The sequence below is a fragment of the Camelus dromedarius genome, chromosome 1, assembly GCF_036321535.1.
Source record: "Camelus dromedarius isolate mCamDro1 chromosome 1, mCamDro1.pat, whole genome shotgun sequence".
In the NCBI taxonomy this organism is placed as follows: Eukaryota; Metazoa; Chordata; class Mammalia; order Artiodactyla; family Camelidae; genus Camelus; species Camelus dromedarius.
The window spans coordinates 13,852,814-13,879,794 of NC_087436.1; the positions used below are offsets into that span (position 1 = coordinate 13,852,814).

The following is a 26,981-nucleotide window of genomic DNA, read 5'->3' on the forward strand; positions in this document are numbered from 1 at the left end:
TATCTGCTATCTTATAAAATATTACAGAGAAACAGAAATTATACCCATGAGGATTTTAGACTGTCTTTAATGATGATCAACACATATAACCTAAAGGCATGAGAGAAAAAAATGTGTTTCCTGATTTAATTTTCAAACTTACTACAAGAATGTCTATTCTCAAGAGACGAATACATTCCTGTACATAATTGGAATCACTGGCAGAACCAAAGTGTAACAGAATGAGAGGGAAAAAAAAATACAACTAAGAGCTCCCTCTCTGTATAATCTGGAAGTAATTAACAAGAAACTCCGAAGAAGTTAACATTTTACTTTGGCAAGATGTTGAATAAACTGATCCTCAGTGCAACCCTGGAGTTGGAATCTGATTCAATTCAACAGTAAGTGAGGGACTGCTATCTTTACATAAAACCCACCATCTCTTGCAGCATGTTTCTCTCTGTCACTCATTCAGGCAGTTAGCCACAGAACACTTTTCACTTCATCCCACTCCAACTAGTAAAACGTGAAACTGTGATTTCAATCCATGTTTAATTTCTAACTGCTTCTCTTCCCATTAGGCCATATGGCCTCTCTGAAATAAGTCATCTTCAGAACCATGGTTGAGGGATTTAGTATGATACTGACATTCCCTCTCAAATTTCAGTGAAAAATAAGGTAAGTTTATGTCAGTGAAATGATACTGAGTATTTTCTTTTCTTTTAAAGAAGTTATTTATAGCAAATGCCAAGGCTATCTTTTACAAATGACATATCAAAATCTAACTCGTCATTTACTTCTGTGGTGCTTAGAACAGAAGGTATAGGACCTACTGCCTATGTGTTGGCCTCTAACTTGAACTCTAACTTCTGAGTAAGTGTGTGAGAGTAAGCTTTGACCTCCAGCTTGTAAATGGGGCTGGGGGACAGGGGTGTGTCACAACATACATTGGATGACAACTCTCAGACCAGCAGGGAGAGGAGTATATTGACAGTAACTGATACGAACATCTTATTCCTCAATCATTCAGAATAAATAAGTAATGATATTAAGTTCACTTATTAAAAATAGTCACTGTACTAGCAAGAATCTCTTTCTTCTATTAAGGTTTGCCGAACTCCTCCATTTGCTAAGTAAAGATTATGCTAAATCCGGAGGCAAAGAAATAAAGTGACATTTGGCCAGATTATCTCTGGATTACAAAGTCAACAAAGAAATGCTTAATCAGCACCCGATTATGCCTAGTTTCAGGCATGAATAAATGCCTGGAGGAAGGTAGGGTACACCACCAGAAACATCAACCATAAAGCAACAAGCTGATAAATTGGACTTCCCTAAAACTTAAAACTTTAGCTCTTTTAAAGACAGTTAAGAAAATGAAAAGGCGAACCACAGACTGGGAGAACATTTGGTAGGTATTCTGTGAGAACTGTTCCACATGTAGATGTATTTTTGATGTATTTGTGGCAGAGGGTGAGCTCCATGTCCTTTTATTCTTCCATCTTGAAGCCCCTCCTCAGGGAGAAAACATTTGGAATGCACTTATCTGATAAAGGATTTTGTATCGAGAATACGCAAAAAAACTGCCCAAACGTAATAATAAAAATAAATGTATCAATTTTTATAAAGGCAAATGATTTGTATAGATACTTCATCAATGATGATATATGGATGACAAACACTTGCGAACATGCTCAACATTCTAAGGCCCTTGGGAAACGAAAATTAAAATCACAAGATATCACTACGTATTTTATTGGAATGGGTATCATACCAAGTACTGATGAGGATGTGGAGGGACCAGAACTTTTATACACGGCTGGTGGGAATGTAAAATGGCATAAGCACTTTGAGAAACAGCCTGGCAGTCTCTTGAAAAGTAAAATACACCTACCAAATGATCCAGCCATTCTATTCCTAGGTATTTACCCAATTTAAATGAAGACATATGTCCATACAAAGATTTATATACAAATATTCTTAAAAGCTTTACTTCCAGTAACCTCAAACTAAAATAAACAAAACCCTGCAATGTCCATCAACAAACAACTCTAGTATATCTATGCAGCGAAATACCACTCAGCAATAAAAACGAATGAGTAGGATATATGGCAGTAATGGATATACTTTAATTATGCTGAGTAAAAGCATCCAGGAAAAAGAGTATATACTGCATGATGCCACTGACATAAAATTTTAAGAAATGCAGACTAACGTTTAATGACAGAAAGCCAATCAGTGTTGCCTGGGGAAATGGGCAGGGGAAGCAGCATATCTGTGTGCGTGGGGGGTGGGCAGGAGACAGAGATTAAAAAGAGGAAGGAAGAAACTTTTAGGGGTGAAAGGTATGCTCCTTATCTTGATTGCAGTGATAGTTGCGTGGAGGTATACGTATGTCAAAACTTGTCAGTTTATAAACTTTAAATGTGAGTGGGTTTTGTAGCCCAATTATTCCTCAGTGAGGCTACTTTTTAAAAATAATCAAAGAGATTTATACATGTGAAAAGTTAAAAGAATGAAAAATTTGTGATAAGTATCTTCTAAGATGATCCCAATGATCTTTGCCTCTTGGTATTTATGCCCATGTGTAATCTCTCAAGTGTGGACTAAATTTAATGATTTGTTTCTAGGGAACAGAATGAGGCAAAGGTGATGTGATGTCATTTCCAAGATTAAGTTACAAAAAAACTTGTGGCTTCTGTCTTGGCCTCTCCACACGCATTTGCTCTGAGGGAAGGCAGCTGTCATGATATAAGGAACGAGGGAGACAGCTGGCTAAAGCTATCAAGAAATTATGGCCATCACTCCAATAGCCTGCAAGGAACTGAAGACCTCAGCACAATCGCCCGCAAGGAACTAAATCCAATAACCATTATGATTGAGTTCAGAAGAAAATCCTCTCTCAGAGGAGCCTTCTGATGAGAATGCAGCTCTGGCCAACAGTTTTGACTACAATCTCATGTGAGACTTGGAGTCTAACTAAACTGTACCTGGATTCCTAACCCAAAGAAATTGTGAGATATAAATGTTCAATTCTTTAAGCCATGAAGTTTAAGAGACAGTTTTGTTCCACAGCAATACACTCCTAGTATAAGATCTAAGTCATGTTTATATAGAAAAAGTCTTCAAAGCAATTTTATCCATTCGGAATACATTCAGCTACAAATAAGAGAGTTTTTGACCAAAACTAGATTAAACAGGGGCTTAATTTTCTTATGTAATATGAACTCCGGAGGTAAGGGAGTCCAAGGCTAGTGCAGTGTCCAAGTGCCACCAGAGACCCAAGCCTTTTTTTATCCAGGTCCTGCCATTCTTAGGGAATGTCTTCATTCGAATGCTTGTTACCTTGTGGGTGTCACAATATGATCTCATGTCCATACCATGGAAAAGAAGACAAAAGGGTTTTGCTTTCATCAGGAAAGTGAATGCTTTCCCATAAACCTCAAAGCCAGTTTTCCACTTACACCTCATTCATTAGAACTGTTTCCCATAGCTGTCCTTGGGTGCAAGGGAGTCTGGGAAGATTAACATTTTTTTAGCAGGACATGCAGCTACGTCAACACAATGTTTTGTTAGTAATGAAGGAAGTAGCAATGCTTATTAGATAGGCAACCAGCCACATCTGCCAAAGGAACACATTTTACTTATGGTAAAACCAAAAATATTACTCAAGTTTACAGAACGGCAAGAATACGGTAAGCTATAGGAGCGTGAGAAGGTTCCTGAGGAGAGATGTTAAGAACTGGCTAAGCAGAAAGGAAAGACAAGGGAACTTTCAAAGGGGATAAAAGCAAGAACAAAATCTATGAAGACAGGAAAATGTAGTAAGGTCTAAAACTAAATTACCCTGTAAAAAGTTTTTAATTGCATAATTAAGTTTAAAAAACATTGCTGAGTGATAAACATGCATGTTTCCTAGCAGGAAAAAAAAAAGTAGCATCATGTTTAAGAGATGAGTCACGAGCCAATGATCTCATTAGACATTTCTCCAAAGAAAATACACAAGTGGCCAGTAAACACATGAAAAGACGCTCATGATTAGTCACCAGGGAAATGATAATCATACCCATAATGAGATACAACCACTTCATACCCACTAGTATGGCTAGAATCAAAAAGTTAGCAAGTTTTGGTAAGGATGTGATGAAACTGGAACCCTCATACACTACTGGTAAGAATGCAAAATGGTACAACCACTTTAGAAAACACTCTGGAAGTTCTTCAATCAATTAAGTATGTTATCATATGACCCAGAAATTCCTAAGAGAAATGAAAACATATGTCCACCCAAAGACTTGTATGTGAAGTTTTATAGCATTATTCATAATAGTCAAAAGGTAGAAAAAAAACAAATAGCTAGGAACTGATGTGTAGATAAACAAAATGAAGTATATCTGTAGAATGGAATATTATTTGGCCATAAAAAGGGATGAAGTACTGATATGTATTACAACATGGTCAAACTTTAAAAACCTGCTAAATGAAAGAAGCAAGTCATGAAAGACACACATTATGTGATTGCATTCATATGACATGTCCAGTACAAGGAAATCTATAGAGACAGAACATAAACTAGTGGTTGTCTAAGGCTGAGGGCGGGTAGGTGGGCTGCTATGACCTGATTCAAACCACTGTTACTTCATAGCTGGATTTTTCTGATAACTTCCTGGTCTCCTGCTTCCATTCTTTGTTCACTAATGAATTCCAAGTGCCTAGAACAGTACCTGGCACACAGAGGAAAGTACGTATTCAATATATCTGTTGTTATTTTGACTTCCAAGTTCTGTGCTCCTTTCCAGATTTTTCTCTTGATTTATTTTCTGGGTATATATCCACCATGGGAGGAGAGGAAGTGTTACTCAGAACCCAACCCCCCTTCATATTTTGGGAAATTGCAGGCACCAAAAGGAGGCAGCCCCTTTCCACCATAAAACTAGAAACCCTAATTATTTACTTCACCAGCTCCCCTGGCACACGACCAGGTTTGGCCAATCACATGTACCTCCCAGAATTGTGACTGGGAACTGGGAAAGAGGTTTCTCTGTGGCTTTTTGTTTATTTTGGTGGTAGCAGTATCTGGTTCTTCAGCCAGGGCCAGGAGTGCCAGTGGAGTTACCTTCTGAGGTCAGCAATGTCAACAGTTAGGTGAGGTGTTCAGGGCTCTGAGGCACAGTATCCTCACCAGACAGGCTTCATCGTGTGTTCGGCTGTGGTCTGTCTGTGAACCTTCCCTCAGTTCCTGCCCACTTTTAGAACTGGGTGTCCACTCTTCCCAGTGATTCTGCAAGTCCACCTTATATCTCTCAATAAATTCCTTTTCTGCTAACATCAGCCAGAGTTAGTGCTGCTTGTAATGAAGAATACTGACTGAAAGAAGACTTCCTATAAACATGAACCTTCTTAAACCCAGGAGCATCATTTAAAAAAGTGGTGTTTCAGGAGGATTTCCCTGTGAAGAAACACAATCTCACATAACTTCCAGAGAGAAATTAATTTACTTTACTTCTGTTGATTCACTTTTCCTGTTCTTGTTATCTTCCAGACAATCAGGATTCTTCCTCCTTTCACCCCCAAACAAGTCCACAGCCCCTTTCCCTAAAGTCTCATTTCCTGCCTATATAGTAGTCTCCTCTTATCTGTGGTTTCAGTTCCCACGGTTTCAGTTACCTGTGGTCAACCACAGTCTGAAAATATTAGATGGAAAATTCCAGAAATAAACAATTCATAAGTTTTAAATTGTGTGCCATTCTCAGTAGCGTGATGAAATCCTGCACCATCCCGCTCTGTCCACACGGGACATGAGTCATCCTTTGGTCCAGCATATTCTGCCCCTTAGTCACTTCTTAGCTATCTTGGTTACTGGGTTAATGTCATGGTATCACAGTGCCTGTGCTCAAATGACCCTTATTTTACTTAATAATGGCCCAAAGCCTAAGAGTAGTGAGGCTGGCAATTTGGATATGCCAAAGAGAGGCTGTAAAGTGTTTTCTTTAAGTGAAAATGTGAAAGTTCTCAACTTACTAAGGAAAAAGAAAAATCATACACTGAGGTTGCTAAAATCTATGGTAAGAACGAATCTGCTATCCATGAAATTGTGAAGAAGGAAAAAGAAATTCATGCCAGTTTTGCTTTTGCACCTCAAACTGCAAAAGTTATAGCCACAGTGCATGATGAGTGCTTTGTTAAGATGGAAAAGGCATTATATTTGTACAGTAAGATATTTTGAGAGAGAGAAACCATATTCACACTGTTATTAACTATTCTATTTTATTCCTAGTTACTGTTATTAATCTCTTACTGTGCCTAATTTATAAGTTAAACTTTATCATAGGTATATATATACAGTAAAAAACCATAGCATAAATAGGATTCAGTACGTTCCACAGTTTCAGGCATCTACCAGGGGATCTTGGAATATATCTCTTGCAAATAAGGGGGGCTCCTGTACTGTAATTACGTGTAAGTTCCACGTGATAATTCACGGCATCAGTCCCGTAAAAGGATGAAAAACAGCTCACTAAGTGTGATGGGATCTGGGACTATGTTTTTGGAAATAACCAAGATTTCCTTCTATAGTTGAAAGAATAAACAAGCTGTGGTACTCACATGGAATGGAGTATTATTCGTCAATCAAAAGAAATGAGCCATCAAAAGACATGGAGGAATATAAAACGCATATTGCTAAGTGAAAGAAGCCAACCTTCCTTGTTTTGAAAAAGCTGTAAACTATAATGATTCCAACCAGATGATATTTTGGATAAAACATAACTTTAGAGACTGTAAAAATACCAGCAGTTGCTAGGGGTTAGGGGAGAGGGAAGGATGAAGAAATAAGTGAAACACAAGAGATTTTTAGGGCAGTGAAACTATCCTATATGATACTGTAGTGTTGGATGCATGACATTTATGCATTTGTCAAAACTCACAGAATGTACAATACAAAGAATGAACCCCTAATGTAAACTATGCACTTTAGTTAATAATAAGATATCAATATTGGCCCATCAGTTGTAACAAATGTACCAAACTAACACAAGATGTAAATATTAAGGGAAATTTTATGTTTGGTGGGGAGAGAGGGGTGGCATTTTGGAACTCTCTGTATCTTCTGGTCAATTTTTCTGCAAACCTAAAAAGAACTTAAATACTAGAAAACAACATCATGGCATGTAAGAAGATGAAAGTTAAAATATCCTAAGGTCCTTGTGCTCTGAGAAAAAGAGATGTTGATTATCTTTAGACTTTGAGTCCAATAATGCATGTTAAAAATTTAACGGAAACCACTAAATGAAAACAGGATTAAGCAAAACAAATTTCTTTCTTACAAAGCAAATCTATTATTTTTAACTGTGGTGGCCTACCTGAGATTCCAGAGCCTCCAACTTACGTTTCCTGGCATGAAGGGCTTTACTTGGAAAAGCCCAATAATAATTAGATGTTCCAATTCTTTCACAGTCAACCATACCATCATCGACTAAGCTCTGAAGAACTTCTTTTACTGACATAGCAGCTGAAAGAGGTAATTTTTAACGATTCCATATTAAGACACAAATTAAAAGGCCAATAACTGGGGAAACACTTGCAATAGATATTATAGATAAACGTCATTCTAAGTAAAGCCAGAAAGAGAAAGAAAAATACCATATGATATAACTCATATATGCAATCTAAAAAGAAAAGAAAAAAAAAGGCCACTATGAACTCATCTACAAACAGAAACAGACTTGCAGACATAGTAAACAATCTTATGGTTACCGGGGAAAGTGGATGGGAAGGGATAAATTTGAGAGTTTGAGACTTATAAATGATAGTCACTACACATAAAAATAGATTTTAAAAAAAGTTTCTGCTGTATAGCACAGGGAACTATGTTCAATATCTTGTAATAAACTTTAATGAAAAAATATGAAAACGATTATATGTATGTATATGCATGACTGGGACATTGTACTGCTGTACATCAAAAATTGACACATTGCAACTGACAGCATTTCAATTAAAAATAATATTAATAAATAAAGTCAAAAAAATATTATAGATTGAGTTAATAAGTTAATAAACAAGAAGCTTTCAAAAATAATTTTAAAAAGACAAATACTCCAATAGAAAAACAAAATACATCAATGGGCATCTATAAAATACGCATGATCAATAAGAAACAAGAAAAGTGTTCAAACCCACTAACAATTCAAGAAATGCAAAATAAGGCATGAGATATGATTTCCTGACTACCAAGTTAAAAACATCAAAAATTATAATAAAGGATTCAGGGAAATGGGTGGGAAAATATAGCACTATGTATCTAAAACCTGAGATTTGTGCATATCTCTTATACAGAAATTCCACTTTTATAAATTCAGCTAAAGAAAATAATGATGGATATGCATAAGGATGCTTGTTAAAGCACTGTTTTCAACAGTAAAAACTTACAAATCAGTCCAATTACTGGACTCGTAAAAGTATTTTACTGCAATGACATACTATGCATTCATTAAATTTACGTTACAAAAATTTAATGGCCTGGATATATACACATTCAAAATGTATTATACAGAAAAACAAGTTAAAAGATAGTATGCACTAATGTGACAGTTGTTATTTTGAATGTAAGGTTAAGAGGCAATTTGTATTTCCTTCTTTTTGCTCATTTTTCTTATTTTTTTCCAACAATAAATATGCATTATTTATTATGCTAAGGAAACAAAAACAGAACTACTATGAAAAATTCAACAAGAAAGAAGGAAACTGGAGGTTATGGTTAGGGGTAAGATTAAAGATCAGAAAAGTTTAAAAATAGCATGTAAAAATATAAAATCATATTTCACAAATGTTTGAAATTCATGAACTATTCAAACTTTCTATTAGGCAAAACTACACCAACAAATTATCCATATTTTAATGTCCATTTTAATTTTTCCTAGAGTAAATTTAATAAAAATCTATTAAAAATTTAAAGATTTAATAAATAAAAGCAATAAAATTGACACCAAATACAAAACATTCAACCTCATTTGTAAAGAAGTACAAACCGAAAGGAATTGTCAAAGAATTCTAAAAATGAAAACAGTTCTGAGAAATGAATTTGAGTAGAATTTGGTATAACCTTTCCTGAAGGCAATTTAAGAATACATATAAAAAACCCAAAACTACACAAGTCTCTTTTTCTACTCTGTTTCTAGGGACACTTCCTAATGAAGTAACATGAGATGTAGAAAAAAGTTCATAGTGGGGGGAGAGGAAGGGATGAATCGGTGGAGCACAGAGGATTTTTAAGGCAGTGAAAATACTCTTTATGATACCACAATGACACTGTAACAACGGATCTGTGTCACTGTACATTTGTCCAGACCCACAGAATATGCAACACTGAGAGTGAATACTAATATAAATTATGGGCTTTGGGTCAGTATGAAATGTCCGTGCAGGGTCATCAGTTGTGACAAATGTCCTGCTGGTGAGTGATGTTGATGATGGAGGTGAGGAAGTATATGAGAAATCCTGAAATTAAAAAAGCTGTAAAAAATAAGTCTTTTAGGAGAAGAATCTATGGATGGCATGTTACTTACATATTAATTCTAGCAGCAAAATTTGGGAACAATCTGCATGGTCAATAATAGCTAACAGGCTAAGCAAACTATGGCACAGTGGGTGGTCACAGAATAAAACATTAGCAGATGCAGATGTTGTAAATCTTTTTTTTAAAGCAAATGACATAAGAAAATGTATATGATATAATGCTATATGAAAAACTAAATGAACACAAAGCTGTATATGCAGCATGGTTCCCTCTCAGAGAAAGGGACAGATATATACACACACAGATAAACAGAATCTAAGAATAAGACATCAAAATACACCAAAATATTAACAGGGGTGATCTCAGAGGGATTATGAACAACTTTTATTTTTATAATATTCTTTATAATTTCCAAATCTGTTGAAACAAACATATATAGCTTATGTAATCAGAAAATAATGTTATATATATACATAAAATACATAGTGGGTTTAACAGTGACCCCTGAAAAGATAGCCCCCAGAACCTGTGAATGTGACTTTGTCTTGGAAAATGGTCTATAGAGATGTAATTAGGACCTCACAGTGAAATCATCCTGGATTTAGGGTGGGTTCCCAAATCCAATGACATGTGTCCTTATAAGACACCAAGGGAAGAAAACCAATGGGAAGGCCATGCAGAGGCAGAGATTAGAATGCTGTGTCTATAAGCCAGGCACACTGCTGGCAGCCACCAGAAGCTGGGAGAAGAGCATGAAACAGATCCTCCCTCAGAGCCTCCAGAAGGAACCCACCTTGCCAACACCTTATTTTTAGACTTCTGAACTATGGGAGAACAAATTTCTATTGTGTTAAGCCACCAAGTTTATGGTAATTTGTTACAGCAGCCGTAGAAAATTAACACCATACAAATCACATTTAACAAATACTAGAACATACATGAATAGTTTTTACTTCTTTTGAAGGAAATTATTCCCATAAATAGATAAATGTGTACAATTGTGTGTACATATTATGTGTGTATGTGTGCACATGCATGCATGCATATTCCGTTTTAGTTTTCCTAGAGCAGATACTCCAAACACAAGAATCATGGTTGTGGCCCAGAGATATTATATAAGGGATTTTAGAAACATTCTTCATCTCTAGAAATTTATAAAGTGAAAGACTGTTGCAAAAAAAGATGACTGGTATTTACCAAAATATTCTGGAACTTTTTTGATACTTACTAATGCCTTTTTCTTTGGGAGCAATCTTCTCCATGTCTTTTAATTGAAATACATCTTTCTGTTTAAAAGAGTTATTAAAAAATAGGTGAAAAATATGTATTTATTTCCTACTATATACTTATATTTACCATATTATGTTTACAAAATACTGTACTAAAAACCTATGCCTGGAAATGAACAGTGCTATAGAATTAATAATTTTAGAGCTAAAAGAAATTAATTATCTTGTTTAATACCTTCAACAGAACTTAAAATGGACAGATTTTGCATGAACATACAATTCTTTAAAGTGAGTGGAGGGCAGAAAGTAAAGAACATCTTCCCAGCGAAGTATAAAAACTAGTCATCATGAATCATTTGTTAACATGAGATAATCAGCTTCTCTGACACTCTGACTTGAAGAAAACACAAGCAATGCTTTGCTTAGCACATAGCATACATCACAGATTTAGCAGCTCTAACTAAGAGCAAAACAGACAGCTGTCAAGATCTGTTTACATTTACGGTTTCACAGAAGAGCTGCACCTAAATATGACCATCATACAATTCAGGGCTGCCTATCAATCGTTCACCTATACCTACTGCATGTCTACCATGTGCAAAACAAAACATTATCGCACGATATACACGTAGAATATTTGATCTTACAGTTGAAGAAAAAAATCTATGTAGAATATTCCTTTCTTCTTGTAATAAGCCTTGGCTGAAGTTGTAAAAAGAACTTGGATAACAGAAGTGAAATATTTGAAAAGACTGAAGTATTCAGTTATTAGAACAGAACTATTGTGATTATTGCTATGGAAATCTGGGATTTATTTCTTCCAAAATAAACTTGAAAAAGCAACTTCAATAAGATGGAAATTAGACATCATAAAAATTTAAAATGTCTGCCCATTCAAGGGCACTGTTAAGAAACTGAAAAGACTGCCGAGAAGACAATTCACAGAAGATATACACTCCCCTGCCCTCAAAAAGATAAACTGATGATGGATAAAGGAGTGGACAGATGAATATTATATATTAATAAAGTAAGCAGAGTACAAAATATTAATGGTAGAATCTAGGTTGGGCATATAGTCCTTCACTGTGAAATTCTTTCATGTTGAATGATAAAATGTTGGAAAAAGTAACTTCATCTAAGTACACTTAAGATTTAGTAAATTAAGGAAAATACTGAATCATTGGTCTTAGAAAGTGTGAAATCAATTTTTGTCCCTCTGGGAATAAACTCTCAAAAAATAATTCTGTAGGGTGTCAGAGAACATGCAATAAATCACTGGCTTTAGGTCACTAATGCATTAAAAAAAATCAATTAATCAAACCTATTTGCAAATACCTTAGATTCCCTGGAAAAAGAACATGAACTCACTGAGATATCTGCCTACATGTGGTCATCAAAGAAGAGCCCCAGACATACTGGCTGCCCCAGCGGGGATGCTGTGTAGATAAATATGCTTGCAAAGAACCAGCCTCAGGACTAAAGTAGGGTCATTTAAATGAACAGAGAAAATGGTCTCCAGTAAATAATAGTTCTCCCCAACATCAAACAGAAATAACAAAGAAGAGATGAACACAATGGTTCTAGCCCTCAAAAACAAAACTATAAAAACAAAATACCATGGAAGACACAAAGTAATAATACTAGATAACTTTTAATTAAACACTTGTGATCTGGGCATTGTAATGTTTTACACAGATTATCTCATTTAATACTCATACTAACACTGTGAGCTAGGTACAGTTATAGATGAGGAAACGGAGACTTAGGTCAAGTAAGTCACAAAGTCACAAAGCTGTTAGGTCAAGCAGACTGGAAGTGCAAGTTCTCTGTCATGGAGCGATACTGCTGCCATGATCATCCTAAGTGTAACAGCAAAGAAGTCTTTTTCTATTACACTAGCAACTTCAAATAAATCTAGGTAAGTATGTATTCATACAAATAAATATATAGGAATATAAGAACTGAAATCAAGCAATTAATACAATTAATTTCTAGCTTTACATAAAAACACACTATTAACTTCTTTAAGCTGCTACTACTCATTAGTGTCACAGTCACTACTATCTTAATGTTCCCGAGAGAAGAGTTGCATATTTTTCAATCAGAAACAGCCAACTTTGATATTCGAGAAAATTAACAATTCCATAAAGGACAAAATAATTTCCCTCACCACTCTCCCCAGCTTTCCACTGCCTGGTGGGAATTAATTCTACTTCTCCTGCTCTAAGAGCATAGAAAAAATATTTCAACTCAGCGGAACAGTCATAATCCTCACCAACGAACGTTATCAATTTATCTTCCTAACCATATCATCATTACTAATATGATACTCTGTTCTGAATTGCCAGTGACTTTTAGTAAGTCATTATATATTAGTAAGATTACTAAGATTTCACTTAGATGGCAAAGCATTAAAAAAAAAAAGCCCCTACAATATTTCGCTTGTTTTATTAAGAATATGCTTTATCAAAACGAAAATGTCAAGTATTATCATTACTTATTAATTTCGTATTCTATTTTGCCATTTTCCCATCTTCTTCACATTTGTAAATAATGAAAACAACCAGTAGGCTGGGGCCAGACAAGACTTTGAAGGTCCTGTCAAGACATAAGACATAGGAAGTTAAAATGTTTTTGTGGGTCCAAAGTCTGAATTTTAACCTGGAAACAAGAAAAGCCACTGAATGGTGGCTTGGTGAAGAAAACAGGGTCTAGAGCCAGGTGACTGGGTTTGAATCCTGGCTCAGTCACTTAGAAATGGAAACTTCAAGCATATTTCCTGTTAGTGGCAGGCACAAATTAAGGAGGACTACGTGTTACATTATACATAGGCTTATAAATGTTGGTGGTATTTAGCATTCCCTCTAAAATCAGATGATTCTCCCTGGGTTGTTTTTTTTTCTTCCCCTCCCTGGGTTTTTAATCCAAGTACTATCACTTCCACTTTTGAGATCAGGGCTGGTACCTTAGGCTGTTCAGATGTCCAGATCTGCAGAATGAGGATGATAACAATAGTACTGATCTCATAGGGGCAAAAAGGACAAAATCTGATAATCTACACCAAGTGCTTAGAATAGTGATTGGCACCTCGGAAGCACTCAGCGGATGTGAACTATTAGTATCATTTTCAGGCAAAGGGGGACAATGCCTCAGAAAATACATGCCTCAGAAAGATAATTGCAGTGCCAGCGTGTACGAAGAGATTCTACAAACACTGGGGTAGGGTTCTTTCCATAGCTCACAGGTACCACAAAAGCTTGTAGAATTTTATCTGTTATTCAGGATATTGGTTAGTACTGTTCGCTAATGAAAAAGGTAGAGTTGATACTGGATGACACACACTTAAGAAGATTACACAAAATTCTAAAAATCTTAAGGAAAATGACTTACTGTCTCAAAAAATATTTCCATCATGCGGGCTCTCTTTTCCTCTGCACTCAGTCCTTTTTTCTTCGACTAAAGCACAAAAGTTAAAAAGTAAACACTGTGTTGTTGCTGTTTTAATAAACGTTGCATTTTAAAACAACTTGGTTCAAAACATTATCAGAAATTATACATGGTCTTGTCTGAGACCAAGAGGTTTAGTAACTCAAGACAGATTTTAACACTCTGCCAAGCCTTGTGGCAGGTGCTGCCAGTATGGTAACAAGAATTGTGACTGACACAGAGCTGGCATTTTATAGAAATTCAGTATTTATTAAATGATCCAATAAGTCACTGTATTTACCTTCAAAAGACTTACAATCTCTCGAAGAAAATAAATGGGCATAACCACTTATAACTGATGAACAGGTACGTGCACAAATTGCTACCTGGGACAGAATGAATTAATTCCACCCTGGAGAGGGAGGAGGGTTAGCTAGGAAGGCTAGAGATGAACAGCATTTTGTCAAGTTGAGAAACGGTAAGAAAGGTGTCTTGAATAGGCATAACGTTATGGAAGTACATGGAATGCTCCAGAAAGACAAAACACTCAGGGACAATTATTATATGCGTGGAGTATGTAGATGGAGTGGCAGATGAGATGCGAAAGGTTGTCTGAGCCAGATTATGCAAGGCTGACTGTCTAGCCAAAGAGAGCAGACTTTTTTTCCAGGCAATGAGGAGCTACTGAGCAATTTCTGAAGCAGGGAGTGACAAGATCAGTTACATCTTGGTTTGACAGCTGTAGCAGTACTGTAGAGGGTAAGCGGGAGGAAGGAAAATCACATCCAAATAGAAAATGAAAGCCTCTTCAGGTTACTATTATTCTGTAACTACCCTTTGGCCAATCTGAAATTAAGATAGTTAATATGTAACTGAAATGTACATTAATGATAAATTTTATTATATATTGTATATAGAGTATATACCTAAGGTCCAATTTAAAAAAAGGCCAAATTTCCTTAATGCAAAAATTCACAAGTGGGGGAGGGTATAGCTCAGTGGTAGAGTGAGTGCTTAGCATGCACGAGGTCCTGGGTTCAATCCCCAGTGTCTCCATTAAAAACAAACAAACAAACCAAATTACCTACCCTCCCGCAAAAAAAACCAAACAAATATAAAAAAGGTCTTTAAAAAAATTCACAGAAAAACAAGAGAATGAGAACCAATATCTCTAGTGCTCTCATGGAAGATTCCACACTTTTTTTTTTTTAAAGTGATCTGCATCTTTCTCAAAAACTGCATGGGATTATAGGGGAACACAAATTGCTTAGTTAGAACTTTAAAACACCGTACAGCACTTAAAAAGCAGGCAGAAGTCAACCAACAACTAAAAACTGGCCCCATCCAACCATAAACTCCATCAGAAATGAGAGCCTACGCTAGATGGGGAAGGAATTTGGAACTGCCACTGTGAATGCACACCAGGGTACACGAGTCTAACCAGCAGAACCTAGAAACCCACTAACTCATTTACACAGCAATAAATTTTACCAGGTGTTTCTTGATGAGTCATATAGGTAAAGCACGTAGCCTCAAAATTTTACTTTCCTCTTTTATCTCTGTCCACTCTCAATACTGCAGTTCCCCAGGGTTCTCAATTGATCCCCTCATTGCCTCACACCTTTTCTCTGATCTCAGCTGTTTTCATGGTTTTAACAAACACCTACGCTGAGATCTCAAATCTATACATCACTGGACTTAGTGTGCACCTGAGCTTCAATCTCATGTATCTACCTGCCTGCTGAACAGACTTCCAACTCAGGAGGTCTACAATGACCTGTTCCTCTCCCACGTCTACTGCCCAAACCTGCTGTTCTGGATCTTAAGTTCAGTTGGATACCAACCACCTTGTTACCCAAGCCAGAGGCCTGGCAGTCACCCTGGTTTCCTCCATCTCTCTTACTCCATATCCAACCAATCACCAGGTTCTGGCGAGTGCACTGCAGTCCCATAAGTACAACACAAGGTAAATTAATAAAAGGAATTCTGTGATAACCATTTACTGCTTTGTTTGGAGAGATAAACCAGAAAAGCCTCAGCCAGGCGAGTTCCAAGAAAGCATCTACTCTGAAGAGCAGTTCACTAAACCTCGGGTACAGAGCTAGAGCACAACACTACTTGATTACCCTCCCTTCACACCGGCCTTGGCAGCATAATAAAGCAAGCCATTCACATCCAGTTAGAAGGTCCATTCAGCTCATTCCTCTGGTCCAGTTGGTCTCAAACTTCCACATAGATCAGAATCATCTCAGGAGCATTTAAAAGTAACTGATGCCCAAGCACATCCCATATGAAATGAATCAGAATCTCTGAGACGGCGCTATGGCCTGAACATGTATATTTTAAAAATCGTGAGGTGTTTTAATTGTGCCCCGGGATTGAGAACACAGCTCTTCTCAGCCCAGAACCTGGGTTATGTCAAGGGCAGTGAAAATCCTTTCAGGACTCCAGTCTGTGGCTGCATCAGTGGAAAATAGATACAAAGCCTCAGAAAAGGCTACCATTTTGGTATTATTATAAATTGCTCGAGAGACCACAGACTCCACAAGAATCTGCCATGCAGAGGGCAGGCAATGAGGAGAATCTAGTGTCCTGAGAGCTCACAGTTTTAAGAAAGCTCTTTTCTCTCAGCTCAGCAGCTGTAAAACTTACTCAGGAAATACGGATGAGCTGTATCATCTGTTAACACGGATTTCAGGCTAATTTATTCATCAGCCTCCTTCGTGAGAAGTAGTTTTTTTTTTATTATTAACCACAGCAGGAGAGTACCATGGCCAGAATTAAAGTAACTAATGTAAATGGATGCCATATTAATCCATATTTAGAAATTTCTCCAAAAAAAAAATCTGCAAGGGCTCATTTAATATTTAAGATTAAAGAAAATCTCCTGATAGTATGTTAAAGATCCAACCAAATTAGTAAGTAAGAGGACTAAACAGTTAAGGATGGGGGAGGAATCTTCTCCAATTAGGAGTTAGAAAATCCCTAATGTCAGTCCTGTTATCAACTGCAATAAAATAGTGAAAAATTAAAAGGAGAAACCTGGGGCCCTCAGAAGTGGCAGACCACCCTGCAGTTCTCCAATTCCAAAAACATGCCTGGACTTACAACAACTCCACCCAGCAAGCCCAACCAAATTGGAACAAACAACTATTAATTCAAAATAAGGGAAGAGAACAAGTTACCTTTGATCAACATAATTCGAAACTTATTTCTTAGTAATATGTGACAATAAGTATGTATCTTACCAAAAGTTTTTAGTATTAGATGATTCAGGTGTAGAGAGAGCTTAAGTAAAAAGACAAAAACAAAAAAAATTTCACACACGTGTGCTGCATAGTTCTCAGTTGTATCAGGCCAGTGGCTCTATAAGGAGAAATAGATACCACAGAGCACTGGTAACAGATTTAAGCGTAAACCTGTTTGGCTTCTTGTATCATTTAATGCCCAGGTGGCTGGGTTGTTGGTTTAACCACAAAGAAGCCGTTATCAGTTATAATTACATCTGGACAAGTATCCTCAAATAAACACCGTACAACCCAGGTCCCTGTCCACCATCAGCTTGCAAAATAACGGCCACTTAATTAAGATATTAAAATCTTAGATCTATTTCACTACATGTTGATTCTCTACCAATAGAAGCGAGGGGTGGGATGAAACTGAAGGTTTATGAAAATGACTGGATGAGCAGAAAGACATTAAATTCATAAAAGGAGACAATCTGGTATCTTACCAAGACTTAAACCATTATGGCATGCAAGGAAAACTAAGTCTGTACGGTGCTTCCCTAACAAAGCGACTCTCCCTACCAGCCGGCCGTCCTTTTGAAGCACAAAACGGCAGCGATTCCTGCCCTTTGTTAAAAACAAAAAACAAAAAAAAAAAAAACACATTTTCACAGAAATCATCTAACTGGCATAAAGTGAAGATTCGTTAGGTTACTCTGGAAATCGTGCGCGATCCTGAAATGCGCTCTACCGATTACAACATGAAAGCACTCAAACGGCAAAGACCAACCGAGCCACTTGGGAGCCGAGGCGGCCCCGGCCCTGCCCGCCGACACCAACTCCTCCGGTTCTCATCCCGCGGCTGCGCCTTTAGCGGCGAGGAGCTGCTCCGGAGTGACTCGTGGTCTTTCTGCCGGCCAGACTGCAGGGTCTGGGAGATACTCGGGGCACGTTCTCGAACGCTCCCGTCTTTAACCTAACCCGCCCGGGAGGGCGCCGGGGCAGACGGGCGGGGGTCCCAGCGCGGCGCCTCAGCCTCCCGGCTCGGGCCGCGGGAGCCGGAAAGCGTGGGGTGGCCGGGGGGTGTCCACCGGGCGAGGGAGCGGCCCCACAGCCCGCCAGGGCGGCCAACACCGAACCGGGGTCCCACGCGGCCGAGGGGCTCGGCGGCCCGGTGACTGGGGAGGAGGGGGACCGCGGGGCGAGCTCCCGGCTCTTACCATGGCGCGGGCGGCGCGGCTTCCGGCGGCGGGGCCTGCGCGCGGCAGGGGCGGGGCGCGCAAGCGGGTTTGATTTTGGCGCCAACACCGCCCCGGGGGCGGAGCAGAGGAGAGGAGGCGGGGAAGAGAGGCCGGCCCTCACCCCAACGGCGTGCAGCGTCCCCTGGCGTCTCCGTCAAGCGGCCGGGCGGGGCGGGGCGGGGCCTTTCCTGGGGGCGGGGCCTGCCTGGCCGGCCGGCCTCCGCTTGGTTGACTCCAGCTGCTGGCGAGCTAGGTCTCCCAGCTGCTTCCGCCTCTTCCGTTCTCCGCGCCGAAAGTGCCTCTTTTTTTTTTTTTTTTTTTTTTTTAAAAGAAAGCCTTGAGTCCTCGCTTTTAGGTCGTTCCTCGCTTAGCGGAAACGCGGCCTAAGTTTGCCTTAAAAAACAGGCAGTTTGGCTGCTGGGGAAGGAAACACAGCATCCCAACATCCGGATTTGCCAGGTCTGGGGCGGCTTCTCTCTAATTTCATGTCTCATCTTCCCCATCGCTGTCCACAGCTTTTACAGCTTTTAAAAATCAGTTTGTATGTTTGTCTTTCCCTTAGTTTTTTTTTTTTAATAAAGGAGAATGAATTTTAAATCAAAACGGTCGAAAATAGAATACGTCGTTACTTGACAACAGATAAGGATTCAGATCAAAAGCTCAGGTCCCTTTGCCTCAAGGTGACATTAACTCAGACCTTTCAGTTATTTTGAAAATAATTGTACGGGATTTTGAACCATTTTAAAGTTTAATTTTACTAGAAACAACGAGTGGCATCTAATACAGGAATTTGTCCCTGTTGCATCTTATGGAAGCACAGTAAGGGAATATATATATATAATTGCTTAGAGTTCTATTTAGTTTTTCCTTGAGTTCAATACAATTCAATTGATGGTACATGAGAAGATTTAAAAATTGTAAAACGGTAGACATTTAGAAAGTGTTTTAATATTAGAACTAGAAAATGTGTAATTATACGCCATACCCTAGAATTCTCATGCATTAAGATACAGCTGAAGTAGGTACGTCACTCAGAAGTGAAAGTGACATTTAAGAAAACTATGAAGTACTTACACTAGTGCTGTACAGAGTTTTCAAAAATCATAAAGGTGGCATTTGTGGGAAGCCTTGCCTTTGCTCTGTCTGCCCCACCTCATCTGCTCCATGAAGAACAGCCTTTCTTCACCTGGCTAACTCTTAACCATCCTTTAAATAGCTTAAGTGAGCCTGTCACACAGGAAGGGGACAGGGCACCGACATTCAAGGAATGACACAACCATTAACACCAAGATGGCAGAAAATTCAACTCCCAGTAGACCTTGAGAGCCAAGATGGAGATTTGGCTTCCAGTAGACCTTGAACTTCATTATACGCTCACTGTAATATATTAACATGGTAGTCTTCCCACAGACGCCATGACAGTTCTGAGGCTGACCATAAAAGGTCAAAAAGTGGGCAGTGGCCCAATTCCTGGGAATCCCAGCCCCCTCCCCAAAGTATTTGGAATAGTCCTCCCACTTGTTAGCATATGGGGTTATCAAGCATGTAAAAACTAGCAACACCACCCCTTGGGGGAACTCTTTTTTCTGAGATGGACCACCGTCTGTCTATGGAGTGTATATCAACATTCACTTTAAACTGAGCACCCAATTCCCACACCTCATGGCCTTTCTCTCACCTTCTGAGACAGCCTGCATCCTGTCTATGGAGTATGTATCTCTCTGAATAAATCTACCTTTACTCAACTGTGGCTCACTCTTGAATTCTTTCCTGTGTGAAGCTAAGGACCCACACTTGATGGGATTTGTCCCAGAGACTCAACCGAGACCTAGGACATGGCCATCCTCTCGCCCCACATTCTTTTTCCTGTGTCACCTCCAGGAATCTTTTTCTCTCTGCCTCTTCACCCCCATCCCACAAGCAGATAGGATCTCTGTAGTTTTATCACAGCACCCCAGATCCATTTTGTAATTATTTACTTGGACAGCTTCCCTATAATGTCAGAGACTAAACCAACCAGTTTTGTATCACCAAAGCCTAGCACAGTGCCTGACATGTGATGAACACTCAGTAAATGTGTATTAAATAAATATACCAGGTATCCAAGAGCACCATCTTGTCCTTGACTTAGAAATATCGTGATACAATTTTCAGGTGAAAACCCGAAGGATATTTTGCTTTTAAAAATCTTTATTTGCATTGAGTAGTTCTTTCCCATTTACTATTTTCACCAGTATGATTCTGAAATCATCTGATATACCATGCAGATGTCTTGAGACACTCCAAATTTTGCAAGATTACAGGGCAGGCAGATGTGGTGTATAAGTTAAGTATAAAAGGAAATAAATATTTGTAGCATCTGAGAAATACTCATGAATTTGGATCTTGTATCTACCATCTTACATTTGTTACACTACCCAAATGGCATTTGTTTATTGCACACATTTGTGTTTTACAAAATCCTTAAGCATACATCAATTCCACTTTTTAAAATCTGAGTATCTGCTGCCTGCAGAATGTGTGAGGATGAACCAGAAAGCCCACACACACCCTTAAGCAGTTTATACTCCAGCCATTGCTGCCCTTCCATCTGGGCACCTGGCCCTCACCCTAGACCTTGCTCTGTAGAGGCCATGTTGGCCCCACCCCAGCCACATCCTGCCCCATAGCCAAGGGGTCTGCAGGGTCAAAGGGACATACCCATCTATTACCCACAACCTTCCTTCTAGATCAGGAACCTAGGAACCCAGTATCCCCTGCTTATCTTAGATTGAGTACCCAGAAAAACAAAGCCTGAGACAAAGATGTGCTGGTACAGGCACCCCTCTTTTTCTTATGCTTCACTTATTGCCCTTAGCAGATACTGTGTTGTTTACAAATTGAAGGTTTGTGGCAACCCCGCACCCAGCAAGGCTATCAATGCCATTTTTCCAACAGCATTGGCTCACTTTGTGTCTCTGTGTCACATTTTGGGAATTCCTGCAGTATTTCTAACTTTTTCATTATTATTATATCTGTTCTGATGATCTGTGATCAATGATTTTTGATGTTACTATTGTAACTGTTTCAGGGCACCACAGACCATGCCCATGTAAGACAGAGAGCTTGTTATGTGTGTTCTGACCACTCCACTGGCTATTTCCTCATCTCTCTACCTTCCCTCGGGCCTCCCTATTCCCTGAGACAAAACAGTATTGAAACTAGGCCAGTAAATAACTGTACAATGGCTGCTAAGTGTTCAAGTGAAAGAAAGAGTCACAGGTCTCTCGCTTTAAATCAAAAGCTGGAACAGACTAAGCTTGATGAGGAAGGCCTGTCAAGAGCAGGGGCAAGCTGAAAGCTAGGCTCTTTCACCAAACAGCCACATTGTGAATGCAAAGGGGAAAAAAATTAGAAGGAAATGAAAAGTGCTACTCCAGTGAACACACAAATGATAAGAAAGTGAAACAGCCTTATACTGATATGGAGAAAGTTTGAGTGATCTGGATAAAAGATCAAAACAGTCACAACATTTCCTTAAGCCCAAGTCTAACCCAGAGCAAGGCCTCAACTCTTTTCAAAAGAGATCAAATCAGGTCAGGGAAAAGATTCCTTTAAAAATATTCCTGCTCATTGACTGTGCACCTGGCTACCCAAGAACTCTGATGGAGATGGACAACGAGATGAATGTTTATGCCTACTAACACAACATCCATTCTGTAGCCCACGGATCAAGGGGTAATTTTGACTTCCAACTCTTAAGAAATACGTTTTGTAAGTCTATAGTTGGTGATTTTTTTTTTCTGATGAATCTGGGCAAAGTCAACTGAAAACCTTCTGGAAAGGATTCCCCATTCTAGATGCCATTAAGAATGTTTGTGATTCATGGGAAGAGGTCAAGGATGAACATTAAAAGGAGTTTGGAAGAAGTTGATTCCTATCCTCATGGATGACTTTGAGGGGTTCAAGCCTTCAGTGGAGGAAGGAACTGCAGATGTGGTGGAAACAACAAGAGAACTAGAATTAGAAGTGGAGCCTGAAGATGACACTGAATTGCTACAATCTCATGATGACACTTGAATGGATAAGGAGTTATCCATTCTTATGGATGAGCAAAGAAAGTGGTTTCTTGAGATGGAATCTACTCCTGGTGAAGATGCTGTAAAGACTGTTGAAATGACAACAAAGTGTTTAGATATTACATAAACTTAGTTGATAAAGCAGTGGTAGGGTTTAAGAGGACTGACTCCAATTTTGAAAGACATTCCACAGTGGGTAAAATACTATCAAATAACATTACATATTACAGAGGAACCGTTCATGAAAGGAAGAGTTAATCGATGCAGCAGACTCTCCTGTCTTATTTTAAGAAATTGCCACAGCCACCCCAGCCTTCAGCAACCAGCATCCTAATCAGCCAGCAACCACCAACATGGAAGCAAGACCCTCCACCAGCATCAAGATACAACTCACTGAAAGCTCAGATGATAGTTAGCTTTTTATTTTTAGCACTGAAGTATTTAGAAGTTAAGGTATACACATTGTCGTTTTAGACATGATGCTATTGCACACTTAATAGGCTACATACAGTAGAGTTTAAGTATATGCACTGGGAAACCAAAAAATTCATGACTTGCTCTGGGAGTGAGGAAGCAATGAGGATGAAACAGTTTCCACTTGAGCCACTTGCCTCTGAGGTGTCCAGGAAGGAAGAGCCACAAATGACTTTCACTTTTCAGTTTGGGCATTTAAAAATCTTTATAAACCCATCTTTTTTGCCCAAGAGGATGGAAGTTTGTGGACGTCTCAAGAAAACATAGGAGAGACAACACCTGAGGACAGAACTCACTGGACAGGATGCTCTGAAGCTTTAGGTGCCTCCCGGGCCCTTTGCTTTCTGAGCCTTGAAACTCCCAGCATTCTTTCTGCTTACAGTTGTGGTTCTTGCCAAATCCACCTGATGAACTCTCTTCCAGCTGGGCCATACAACCAGACCAGGGTGCTCAAACCAAAAGCTACATGTATAGGCTGAAGATAAAGGAGGCCACTTGCCTCTGAGGTGGCCAGGATGGCCTTGGACTGTGACAAACTGACCCAATGGGATCTTCTCTTGGAAAAAAAGCATAACCTATAGGAGAAGCTTCTTTATTAAGAAAAAAGAAAGCTTCTTCATTAGGAAGAGAAAGGAACATCATTTGAAGGAGACAGAGAGAAGAGGTAGGAACAGAAGTAGGAGAATGAAAAACCAAGAGAGAAGAAAATTTCAAGGAAGAAATAGTCAACATTATCAACCTCTTAGTCACACTATGTCTCCTGAGTTGGAGGTGACAATACTCTGATGTCATTTGTGCAGAGCATTAGTTTCAAGGGTGGAAAGATCAAAACTGGTTCCTGGGGGCCAAAAAAATCTTGGTTTGTGAACCTCCAAAGAGCTGTAGCACAGAAACAAATATAAAGTATATCTCTGGTATTAAAATGTCATGGGGTGGGAGTGAGGAGTGATTAAGAAAAATTAGGAAAAATATGTCTATAAAAGCTCCTTGGGGGAATGATAACGGGGAGAAAGGCTGAGAAAACTGGTAGAGAGTGAGAATATAATTTCACATTCAAATGAGGACACTCTTGGGGATGAAAAACTGCTCTTTATAATTATGCTGGGACAGTAAGTATAAAGCAGGACTATCCCAATCAATTATGTGATAAACTTGGATTTTCCATCATGCCTTATTGACACTTCTTTTATTACTCTTACCTTAATTTGCTCTGTATTACAATAATTGATGCTCTTTTCATATTTCCATCTGGGATGTAAACTCCTTGAAAACACCCCCAGTAGTAGCTAAGTCATTTTTGTAACCTTGCCTCAGCTCTTATCATTTCTTCTTGACCATCCGCTGGCCTCACGGTATTGAACATTTTGTTCTTCCCTGGACAACTCATGTGTTCTGGCCCTCTTTTAGCAAGCCTTGGCTCACAGGTGGGCCCCCCAACACCACCTCTCTGCCTTCTCCCAGGATGTGCTCTCAGTTGCCAGCATCCCTGGCTCCACCCAGCAACCCTTGCCACCCTCCACTCCTGGTGAGGGGCTGGGCACAAGCATGGGGCGAGTGTGAGTCGCGGCGTGGGGTCTCAGGTGTATGTGAGGGTCTTTGTTTACCCAGCGAGTATCCTTCTACCTAAGGGAGCGTGACATTAAGTAGCGAATAAACACCCACCACCACAGGTTGAAACGGAGACCACAAGAAAGGAAAAAGTCTCTTTCATTCCTTTTGAACCAGGAGCTTTGTATTTTTATTTTGTACTAGGTGTCACAAATTATGTAGCCAACCCTACATATATTCACATAAGTCTCACCAAAGTAGAATAAAGCTCCATGAGAACAGGCCTTTTTTATTTACTGCTGTTCCCCAGTGGCGAGAACAGGACCCAAGCATACTAGACTCAGCAAATATTTGCTAATGTAGGTCTATAAAGGCAGCTCACAGTATTGTAATTACCTGGTCTCGTTCTCCAACCAGACTGTGAGTTCTCAGAAGTTACAGGCTTTATTTTTCATCCTAACAGCCTTTTAACCCCTAGCCCAAAGTGTGGTGTACCATAGGTGGTCGGACATTTGTTCAGATTATAGCAGCAAAAAAGAAAGAGCGAGCTGGGGTTGACAATAGAATGTTGATTGTCCTTCCTGCCTCTTAACCTAGGCGATAACAAACTACAGCTTTAATTGAACCCTTTGTCTGCTCTGGAAAGCGATGCCTCTGGCTTTACGTGAACCGAGTTCCTAAAAAGCAATCTGAGATATGCTAAAACCTGGGGCAAGTGGCTTATATCAGGAATGCCCTACTCTCAGTCTGGCTCTGAAAACCTCCAAAGAGCCCATGATTGCAACAGTATCTGCTTGGTTAAAAGAAAAAAAAAAATAAATGAAGAATGGAATTAGCTGTCAATAATATCAATGTTCACAATTACTAGTTAGCAGTGCCACATTTTGTCATTTTCTCATTTTTGTTGTTTCATCTCTCCTTCCAAGACTAATTTAGGTCATCTCTTTCTGACTTTCAATCTATGATGAATTTGTTTCAACCCTCCAAAAAACAAAACAACAAAATTTTTGGAGTGTCCCTCCATTTTTAACAGGCTACTCTAATTATGATAAACTTAGTTTTCATTTCATTACACAAAATACAAATCACAGGCTTAATGAAAAACCAAAAAGCCTATAAATACATCAGGAAAAATGTTGTATGCATAACTGTAAGTCAACTACTTGTTTACAATCAATGAAGAAAGACAAGAGTCCTTTACAAGAATTAGTCCTGAGGCCTCGCGAATTTCTGAAGCCAGCCACCCTGTGACCCCGTCCCACCAACCAGTGGTCAGCGGCCTCCCCATAAGGCAGGGCCTGACAGCTAACCAGACCAGGGGCAAGTCACGCCTACTGGACCACCCATAGTAGTCAGCCCACACAACAGAAGGACCCACGCAGCCCATACGGAGACACTCCTAGAGCATACAGCTCTGGTGACCAGAGGGGAGTGTGCTGCTGGGATGCACAGGACGTCTCCTAAAAAAGACCAGTCCTCCTAGGTCCAGAAACGTAACCAACCTACCAGATAAGACAGAAATAAAAAAGCAAGTTAGGCAAGATGAGGTGACAGATAAACATGTTCCAAATGAAGAAACAAGATGAAACCCCAGAAGAACTAAATGAAATGGAGAAAGGCAATCTACTCTAGAAAGAGTTCAAGCTAATGACAGTAAATATGATCAAAGAACTCTATAGAAGAATGGATGAACACAGTGAGAAGTTAGCAGTTTTTAACAGAGTTAGAAAACATAAAGAACAACCAAACAAGAGATGAAGAGTACAATAACTAAAATAAAAATGTATTAGAAGGCACCAACAGTAGACTAAATGATACAGAAGAATGGATCTGTGAGATGGAAGACAGAGTAGTGGAAATCACTGAAGATGAACAGAAAGAAGGATGGAGAGAAATGAAGACAGTTTAAGAGACTTCTGGGACAACATCAAGCATGCGAACATTCACATTATAGGGGTCCCAGAAGGAGGAGAGAGAGACACGGACAGAGAATATATCTGAAGGTATAATAGCTGATAACTTCCCTAACTTGGGACAGGAAACAGACATCCAAATCCAGGAAGCACAGAGAGCCCCAAACAGGATCAACCCAAAGAGGACCACACCAAGACACACTATAATTAAATCGGCAAAAATTAAAGACAAAGAGAGAATATTAAAAGCACCATGGGTAAAGCAACAAGTTACACACAAAGGAACTCCCATAAGGCTATCCTCTAAAGCTGACTTTTCAGCAGAAACTCTGCAGGCCAGAAGGAAGCGGCACAATATATTTAAAATGA

General features: G+C 39.1%; 1 protein-coding gene across 1 annotated transcript in view; it reads right to left on the reverse strand.

Annotated features, from left to right (window-relative positions):
* MND1 (meiotic nuclear divisions 1) overlaps positions 1 to 18,678 on the reverse strand; it is a 60,073-nt gene extending 41,395 nt beyond the window's left edge. Inside the window, exons 1-4 of the mRNA XM_031464463.2 lie at positions 18,599 to 18,678; positions 14,116 to 14,181; positions 10,725 to 10,782; positions 7,341 to 7,489 (exon numbers count right to left, since the gene is read on the reverse strand). Coding sequence (XP_031320323.1) covers positions 7,341 to 7,489; positions 10,725 to 10,782; positions 14,116 to 14,181; positions 18,599 to 18,601 — 276 coding nt within the window. The 5' untranslated portion in view covers positions 18,602 to 18,678. The remainder of the gene's footprint in view (positions 1 to 7,340; positions 7,490 to 10,724; positions 10,783 to 14,115; positions 14,182 to 18,598) is intronic.
* Between the last annotated feature and the right edge of the window lie 8,303 nt (positions 18,679 to 26,981).